General features: G+C 43.9%; 1 protein-coding gene across 1 annotated transcript in view; it reads right to left on the bottom strand.

Annotated features, from left to right (window-relative positions):
• Positions 1-10,000, bottom strand: part of cacna1bb (calcium channel, voltage-dependent, N type, alpha 1B subunit, b) — a 145,868-nt gene that overhangs the window by 59,693 nt on the left and 76,175 nt on the right. Inside the window, exons 11-15 of the mRNA XM_080755924.1 lie at positions 6,751-6,849; positions 4,922-5,143; positions 4,324-4,436; positions 3,823-3,935; positions 2,050-2,181 (exon numbers count right to left, since the gene is read on the bottom strand). Of these exons, the coding sequence (XP_080612050.1) occupies positions 2,050-2,181; positions 3,823-3,935; positions 4,324-4,436; positions 4,922-5,143; positions 6,751-6,849 (679 nt within the window). The remainder of the gene's footprint in view (positions 1-2,049; positions 2,182-3,822; positions 3,936-4,323; positions 4,437-4,921; positions 5,144-6,750; positions 6,850-10,000) is intronic.

Here is a 10,000-nt window from a genome sequence, read left to right as displayed (position 1 = left end):
ACACCTGTCAGTCAACGTTGTGACGCTGAAGATATTAAATGAGGCTGGAGCCATAGCAACAGCCCCCCTGCCGACGCCGTCCAATAGGAAAGGTGGACTCACTCCCTAGGTTCTCAGAGTCTGGCCCGGGGACCACCAACCAACCAGTCCAAAAATAACCAACCAGTCCAAAAATGGGTTTGTGTAACACAGAGGGTGTTGTGTACAAATGAACCGCACCGTGGACCCACCGTGATCTCAGAGTTAAATGAGCACTGACGATTGTACGACGTAGATTGGGGTCGTTCCAGTATAGTTTCTTTCAGTGATTCACAACCTTTTGAATGTCAGCACTGCAAGCTTGTTTGAGCTGCAATATATTTTAAATAATTTTAACACGTTTTGCCTTCGGGTGGGGTCTCTGGCATAAAACATTTTCATATCTATGGTCGGCCCATAACTAAAGAACCGATGAAGTTTACAAAATGTATTTTCCGGGTGAATCACACCTGTGTGAAAATTAAATGAGCGGTCACCGTGCAACTATACATTTATTGTTATAGTTGTAGTTATAGTTATATAGTTACTTGCAGGGCGCGCAAGTAATGTGGTTGTGCTGGTACGAATGCACGTGTGTGCTTGGTAGGTATTGATGGTGACGTGATTAAGATAGGTATACATACAGACATTACCTTTAATTCACCCGACACTGAAACACATCCTAATTACGTCACCATCGACAGCCAGTTATAACCCGACATTGAAACATATCTTAACTAGAAAAAGTGCCCTTCTGGGCACAGGTCTCCACCAGGAGGATAGGAGTGTGTGTGTGTGTGTGTGTGTGTGTGATGTTTGGCAAAATGTTTGAGAGTAATATAAACATGTTTTTTGGTTTGTTTGTTTTTTCCAACAATTTACTTCATGGTGGCGCTATAACCGGCAGATGTGGAGGGATGCAGGGACAATGTTTTTCCATGGCCTCTAGGGAGTGCGCATACATATCCATTGACAGCCGGCCCGCGTCCGAAACAGTCGAGAAATGTTAGAGTTACCATGTGGGGGTCCCCGAGGGGTCCCCGAGTTGCAGCTGTCCGTGCTCAGACATACAGACACAGAGACAGACATACAGACACAGAGACAGACATACAGACACAGAGACAGACATACACACATTGCGTCGTAATGGAGCGGTTAGGCACAACAACAAAAAAGACCATTGTCCGCCCCGCCAGACAACTTTTGTTTACATCCTACACACATCGCGGGTCCCGTGGGTCGACAAAATAAGATAAAAACACTGGAAAAACACTGGCGGTGGCGTTACTTAAAATACATTTTGAGAGAAATATCACTTGTCCTAAGTTGAAGTCGTTTAGAAAAAGCCCCTCCGTTTATGTTCCAGATGGAACCCTGCTGGAAACTGGCTGACTATATCAGACAGGGCCTGACCGCCAGGCCTTTGATTAGTCCATCAGCCAGCCCAGACACACCAGGTGTCACAGTCACAACATGGCACGGCCCACCCCCCGCTGAGACACATATCGCTGCTGTCAGGCACAAACCACCAATCTCCATATTTCAACCTTTTATGATTTGTTTTTTGTAAATGAATGCCCTACTTCAACATACAAGAGTTTCGCACAAAAGCTGTGAAAATGTTCCCTTTTTTTTAAATTCATAATAATAATAATGATAATATTCATATTAATATTAATAATAGTATATTAATAATAATAAATGCAACAGCGACAATATCATAGGCCTGGCTGCCCTGCCAGCTACCTGCTGAAACACATCTGTTTCTGCTGCCTGGGCCACACAATATCCGCTGCTATTATTATTATAGAAAAGGATCAATAATTGAATACAATAATGGAATAATAACTAATCCATAATCTTGGTACTGTATGTCATCATTACAGGTGAAATGTTTGAAATGATAACATTTCAGACATAGTTTTATGTTTAATAGCTGGCTGCATGGGGAGGAAAAGGGGTATTTACATGTTCTTGCGACCCATAAAAATGGAACATTTTGGGGAAACGCCGTTCTAATGGCATACTCACGCTCCTCCGAAGAGCTGCATGCCGAGCAGGGCAAACACCACGATGAAGAGGAAGAGGAGGAAGAGCAAGCTGATGATGGACTTCATGGAGTTGAGCAGAGAGACCACCAGGTTCCTCAAGGAGTTCCAATATCTGAGGAACACACGGGGGTCGCACACACGCACGCACGCACGTGCACGCTCGCACACGCACACACACACACGTCACACACACACACACACACACACACACACACACACACAAGTAAAAGTCATTGCATTCAGATTTTTACTTTACGTATTAAAATCTAAGTAGGCGCTATTGGCAACAAAATACAGTACATGCAGTACAGTACACAATACACTACCACATGTTAAAGTATTCATTATGCAGAATTACCCATTTCAAAATCATATCAATTAGTTTACACTTTGTTGAGGTGTCATAGAAATAAGCAATATTACACGAGAGGGTGTTCTTTATCGTCATTAATGCACGCCTGTGGTGCCGCAGGGCGAGTTCCGAAAGGTATCGCAGAAGTGTTGAAACAGCTTTCTAGTCGTGCTTAAACCACGATAATTGAACGGCTAATCAAAACAAACAATTCAGTCGTGCTTTTCTCTCAGAGCGCAGCAGACTCGGTGGCTAGCTAGTTTCTTGGGACATTTGTGGTCGTATAGTGACTATATCTGTCATTGAAGAAAAATCATTTTTAAGGGTTTTATAATTTTTAAGGGTTGTATAATTGCAATATTACACTCAAGGGTGTTCTTTATAGTCATTAATTCCAAAAGGTATATCACAGAAGTGCATTAATAACACCCTCTCGTGTAATATTGCATAATCCTCACTGTTAATTTATAGGCTACAATTGTACCGTCTCTGAGTTGGATGAACCCTCTGGATTTTACAGTAAAACAAATCAATGTGTCAAGGCCTGCAGCTGCCAGCTGTACTGAATCACAGGATTAGTGGCTCATGGAGTGAAATAATGGGATGCCTATCAAACTTTAATAGGATTGTCAAGTCAGCGTGACAACGCGGTTATTGTTATCACTGATGGAACATCAAAAGCGCGTACGCTCAACAAGCCTAAAGAGTTCGAATGATTAGCAGAAGCAGCCATGTTCATTTCCACAAAAAGATCTTATGGTTTTGAAATGCCAGCATTAGCTTTGGATGAGGTATTGAGGTTTGCTGCATCCCTGGGTCATGCTGAAGTGTGTCCTCTGAATAAAGACCAAGTCTTGATTTTAAGTCAAAACATGAAACATTGTAACTGTAGACATGGTTTTACCATGGCGGTTATACAGTACGTGTTATTGTGACCATAGGTCGCCGTTTACTATGAAAACCTGCATTTCAGTCAGTCAGTCACACTTCATTTCAGTCAGTCCGTCCATCAGTCACGCCTCATGACACGCTCCATATATGGCCGTTTCCATATAATTAAGATCACGACATGTCACTGACTTCATCAAACCCTGGATAGCCATACTAGACTGGATCATCACCTAGATCTGCATATATGGAGCCGGCCAGTAACTCTACATCTGACCTCATGGACACCATGTTGATCTGACATCATCAAACCCGTAGATCTCCATATATGGAGTTGACGTGTTCAAAAAATAAAAAAAATCCAATGGCAGTCTCTCAGTCAAATTTCGCCACATTTATCTCTCCAACGCCTCCCCCCCCCCCCCCCCATTCTGTCTCTTCCTCTCTTTGCCTCCATTCTTGTTCATGTACAGCACATGCATGTGAAGGTGCTTCTGTCCGTGGACAACTCACTTGGTGACTTTGAATATCCTCAGCAGTCTCAGAGCTCTCAGCACGCTGATGCCGAACGACGCTCCGGGTTTGATCATGTCCCAGATGACCTCCATGATGCTTCCCACGATCACCTGCAGAGGTAAAGGCAGAGGCAACACCAATATTGCCTTCCGTGTTTTAACTACGAGCAAATTAGCAGCGTGAATGAAACGCCCCCCAAATACAATTAATACAACCCTAGCGTCCCTTATCCCTATTCTGGAGGCAAAATGTAGAAGGAAAAAGCAGGGGGCTTAGTATTTTCTTTTCTTATTTGTATCAGGGACCATGTAACAAATAAATTAATTTCCAGCAAAGAGAAGAACTGCTTTGTACCAGATGTAGTAGATTTGTAGTCACTGGGCAATTGAACAGTATTTATATGTGTTCATTGAGTGTTAATTGAACAGTATATCAATAAACGTTTTCATTACAAATGTACCAATGTGCCTAACTTAACACCGTTTTATGGTTACTTACCCCAAAGTCGAAGCAGTTGAAGGAAGAATGGAAGTAGTTCCTGACTCCCAGGCCGTACATCTTCAAGCCCATCTCTGTCAGAAACAACCCCAGGAACACAAACTCTGCCGCATCTAAGGGGCAGAGGAACAGGTTGCACCCAGATGGAGTTACAGTGCACACCAGTGGTTTGAAATTTGAAAAAGAAAAATGTAATGTAGGAAAAAGAAATGGTATTGGTAATGGGATGGGAAACTGGCGTATATGATATGAACATTTGATCTGTGTGCATCGTTGCTGTCCAGTGTACTGTAATTATTAGTCAGACAGAAGCTCTTAAGTTCATACTTTTCAATGGATCAATATTTTATAAAAACACAGACTTCCACTTTTTTTTTTTACTTAATTTTAGTTTTCCAATAATACAAGCTCACAATGCGTCACATTGAGAGCACATATACTAAGGGAACTTTCAGTTTTCTGTTATTGTGGGGAAACCTATCGCCGAAAATAGCAGATCGACAAGCTTGTATATTTAACTGTGTATACAGTATGTACAGTAGACCTTTACGTCGATGTGCAATGCACGAGTGCACGTGTGTACGTCGGTGAGACTTACAGAGAGCCCTGGTGAGCCACTCCGGCTGGTCATAGTGCACGATGGCCACACACAAAGTGTTGAGTCCGACCAGACACAGCACGATCCAGTAAAAGCTCGGGGCTTTGACCATGCGGCGAATGCAGAAGCGCATCCTCTTCTCCTTGCGGCGGAAGTAGGATGAGCTGTCCATCTTGCCACTGCTCTTTACGCTGGCCCGACCAAACGGAGAGCTGGGGGGAGCTGCATGGGGGGTGAAATGAGAGGAGAGGAGAGAGAAGGAAGGAAAGAGGAGGGAGGGGAGAGGATATGACAGTGGAGATATGGGAGTTTAGAAGAGGAGGAGAGGGAGGAGAGGATATGACAGTGGAGATATGGGAGTTTAGAAGGGAGGAGAGGATATGACAGTGGATATATGGGAGTTTAGAAGAGGAGGAGAGGGAGGAGAGGATATGACAGTGGAGATATGGGAGTTTAGAAGGGAGGAGAGGATATGACAGTGGAGATATGGGAGTTTAGAAGAGAGGAGAGGGAGGAGAGGAGATGTGAGGAGAAGAGAAGAGAAAATAGGAGAGTGAGCACAGAAAGGGTTAGAGGAGGAGAGGATAGAGGAGAGATGAGGAGAAGAGAGAGACATAGGAGAGAAGAGCAGGGGGAGAGGATGAGGAGAGATGAGGACGGAGGCGAGAGGGGAGTAGAAAGAGCATAACGGGTGAGTTTCTACGACAGCTTTACAGGCAGAGGCTTCACAATGGTCTGGGAAAGGTATCGACTTCTCCAATATGATGGATGTATTTTAATTACTGGAATGAAAAAAATTCAATACTGAATATATTGAAAATATTTCTTGTTTTCACAGTATCGTTCAATGGTGTGAAGGAATGTTATTGCTATTGATATTGCTTCCATGTTAGCCTGTGCTCTTGAGATGACACATTTAAGTCTTTACAGTATGAAGACATACATGTTCACTAGGAACAGTATCTCATCTCAAAGAAAAGCAGTAGCAGACCCATGCTATACTGTAGGAGTGTAGGGCCAATGGTTAATATAAAAAATATTATAGTTTTAAAGAGTATGGTGCAGACTTTCTTTAGTTTAGTTTTTATTAGCTTTAGTGCTAGTATGAGTTTTTATTGTATTATTATGAGGTATTTGTCTGGGGCAAGGGAGAAAAAAGTCAGAAAAATGTAGGGTTTGCTTCGCTAGCTGGTGGCAAAACATTGCGCAATAGGGATCGCAATAGAAGTAGATGCTGTTGAGTTATGAATGAATGAGACTGGCTTTAACTTGAAAAATGATAGCATGATGGATGTCCCATCGGCAGACTTTCCTTGGTTTCTGTTCAAACAACAGGTCTGATCTAGAGCCCGCGTCTACTACAGTACATCCGTGCACGCGCGCGCGCACACAACACACACACACACACACACACACACACACACACACACACACACACACACACACACACACACACACACACACACACACACACACACACACACACACACACACACACACACACACAGCTGGAGCTACATATTTTCAGATGGGGGTCCGCGGCCGAATACAGATCATTCTGGGGGTCCTTGACATGAAAAAGAGCACCACTGACATACAGTAGAAACATCGTTTTTTTCCGACTTTCTGATTTAGGAGGACATTTTTTAGAATCTGCCTTCGGTCCTAAATGGTTAAAAGTAACACGGAGGACTTCGGAGTGCAGGATGAAATGTCTTTTTACTGAGGTTTTCACTGGAAAGGTGAATGTGAACATGCAGCGACTGAAGGCTGAAGAGCACCGCCGAATGTTCCAGGGGAAAAAGTGAGCACCACGACGAGAGGCTTACCGCCGGACGACCGCCGGACGTCCACGTATGGATCATCTCCTTCCTCTGCGCCCATCAGGTCGCCTTTACCCTTCTTAATGGCCTTGCCTCGTTGCAGCACTGTACGTACACAAAGACAGAACATACTGTAATACACACAGGTATCGAAAGTCGCAGATCCAGAAGCTCAAAGGCACGCGTTTTGATTTCGTCGATCTGCTACTTTTGCTACTTTTGAATTTTAACCCATTCTGACCTGAGATCAGATTCATACGAGGTTTTCACTGGACACACACTGGTCTGATTAACCCATTCTGACCTGAGATCAGATTCTAAAAATGTCAGTCGTTCTTCGAATTTTTCAAAAATAGCAGACCTACAAGCTCGTATCGCGCCACTCGGTGGCGCGATATGAGCTTGTAGATCTGCTATTTTTCAATAGGTAAAGCATAACATGATGCTAACACCAAAATGGGTGCCCGGTCAGAATGGGTTAATACTGAAAAGTAACAGTTCTGGACATTTGGGGCTCCATTTTCGTCACCGCTAAACCCCTTATCCCTAAACTTCGTTGGCTTTTTTTTTTTACTATTTTGAAAAACATTTTTGAATAGTTCAACTGTTCAACTAGTCAATCTACATTGACAAGTTGTGAGCTTGTAGACTGGCCATTTTAACTACCGGTATTCAAAAATGTTTAGCAAAATAGTAAAAAAAAAAAGGCAAAGAAGTTTAGGGATAAGGGGTTTAGCGGTGACGGAAATGGAGCCCTTGGAGTTTGCACTCGACAGAGACGACATTACTCTTGCATTGTTCTTTGGATTATGTTGGGTTTGGTACACACAGTGAAATCATAACTGTTTGTTTAACTCTGGAGATTGTACAAATGGACCAAAGGTAAGTAAGTAAGTCGCCTTGCCGAGCCATGAGGCCCATAGGGCAGGAGCCTATCTCCCGTTTCTGTAGCGTGAGGCAGCTTGATGTACAAGTATACCCCCTGGACATGACGCTAGTATGTTGCAGGGACTTACCCCCAATCCAACCCTGTGTCAAGCAGGGAGGCACTGGGTCCCATTTTTAGAGTCTTTGGTATGACCCGGCCGGGGATCGAACCCCGACCTCCCAGTCTCAGGGCGGACACTCTAACCACAAGGCCACTGAGCTGGACCAAAGGTGCAGTTGCTCAAATGGACGGTTCCATTTGGTTCCATCTGTACTCTCTTGAGAGTTACAGCAGGTGTATTGTGTATGTGATCTGTGGTTCAGGTTTTGTCTATCACCAAAGAAGATTCTTAATTCAAAATACATACAAGAGACCTATATGGACAAAACAGCCCCTGTGTGTGTGTGTGTGTGTGTGTGTGTGTGTGTGTGTGTGTGTGTGTGTGTGTGTGTGTGTGTGTGTGTGTGCGTGCGTGCGTGCGTGCGTGCGTGCGTGCGTGCGTGCGTGCGTGCGTGCGTGCGTGCGTGCGTGCGTGCGTGGTTGGTTGGTTCAGGGTGGGGGAAGGGCTAATTGGAATCTATGAATAGTGGGGCATCAATCACGTTTTTCCATTCGCAGATTTTCCGCCTTCCTGCTTGAAATCGGCCTTGGACTGAGAAACTGCCATCTCCACATGAATGGGATGGTCATGTGACCCTCTGTGTCACAAAAAAGATTTGTCACTTTGCTGACATCCACAGCTTTGCCTCTTCACTCACACTTAAGTATACTTAGTTGCGCGCCCGTGGCGGTGTGGCACACAGCAAATATAGCAGATATACAAGCTCACAATGCACGGCAATCTGGCTTATAAGCTTATAGATCTGCTATTTCCACGCGTGACACTGGCAAATCAGGCTTACAGGAGGAGCCCAGGGCAGAATAAGGGAGGAATAATGTGCTTTTGCTGCCTGGAACCCACAAGTAATAATTCACAGACTGACTTACTTAGAAAATTCTGCCCTTTATCAATGTTTTAAATTTATTTTCTGTACCTACTGTAAAGGTTTGCTCAATTTTCTGTCATCTGTGGACTAGATATAGTTTGGTATATGGCGGTGAATACCAATTCTGAAATCAAACATTTTAAAGTCTTCTGTATTCTTGTCATTTGGCTCGGACTGACATTTTGTTCAATGCTCCCACCTGCCATTCAGGATGAAGTCCAAATGTTGTGCTCCAGTAATAACAGAGTGGCATTTCTGGCAGTGACAGGAAGATGGGGCATTTTAATCCTCTGTGCAAAATCACAAAAATAGGCTGTGCTGTATTTATTTATTTATTTTGGGCGAATATATTTATTTATTTGTTTCAATGTCTAAATCTTCTACATTTTCGAACGTGATACTAGCTGATCTATAAGCGTGTGAGCTTGTAGATTTGTGTCTCCTTGCTAGTCACCATACGAACAAGTAGCCCATGTAAGGCTCAATGTTATTTTCTATGTGTGTGTGTGTGTGTGTGTGTGTGTGTGTGTGTGTGTGGGGGGGGGGGCATCTGCAATGGCAAATAGGCCTACAAGACTGAGCCACCAGGCATGACATTTCTTCTTGAAACATGCCAGCCTGTGGGCATTTGTGTGACTGTGTGTATGGCATATATCACACCTCTGTGTATGTGTACTGTGTGTGTGTGTGTGTGTGTGTGTGTGTGTGTGTGTGTGTGTGTGTGTGTGTGTGTGTGTGTGTGTGTGTGTGTGTGTGTGTGTGTGGGGCACATTCCCTTTAGCTAATCCAATCAAGTCTTTGCCCTAAAATCCTACTAATTACGCCTGGCTTCCACACCAGGCTTAATTGGCTGAGATTATGGACCTACTACAATGGTGAGAGATAGGAGTGGCTACAGATGTGACGACCTCCAGCTGTGTGTGTGTGTGTGTGTGTGTGTGTGTGTGTGTGTGTATGTGTGTGTGTGTGTGTGTGTGTGTGTGTGTGTGTGTGTGTGTGCGTGTGTGTGTGCGTGCATGCGTGTGTGTGCATGCGCGTGTGTGCATGCGCGTGAGAGAGAGAGAAAGAGAGAGAGAGAGAGAGAAAGAAATAGCAGGAAGCAAGCAACAGAGATAAAACACCTAGCAGAGAGAGAGAGAGAGAGAGAGAGAGAGAGACCTATAGCTGCTGGGTGTTCCATTCCTGAATGCAGTTTGATTGGCTAGAAACGCTAGATCAATATCTTACTAAAGGCCTAAAAATTATACATGTCATTGTTTTTCGTTCTTTATTTATGCTGTCTACTACATTGCGCAAGTATGAAAACTAGTGGCATGGCACAAGAATCCCATTTCACAAGATG

Source organism: Protomyctophum bolini (assembly GCF_963924005.1).
Source record: "Protomyctophum bolini genome assembly, chromosome: 22".
NCBI classification, from domain to species: Eukaryota; Metazoa; Chordata; class Actinopteri; order Myctophiformes; family Myctophidae; genus Protomyctophum; species Protomyctophum bolini.
The sequence above is the reverse complement of the archived record's forward strand: the minus strand, read 5'-3'. Positions and strand labels throughout refer to the sequence as shown.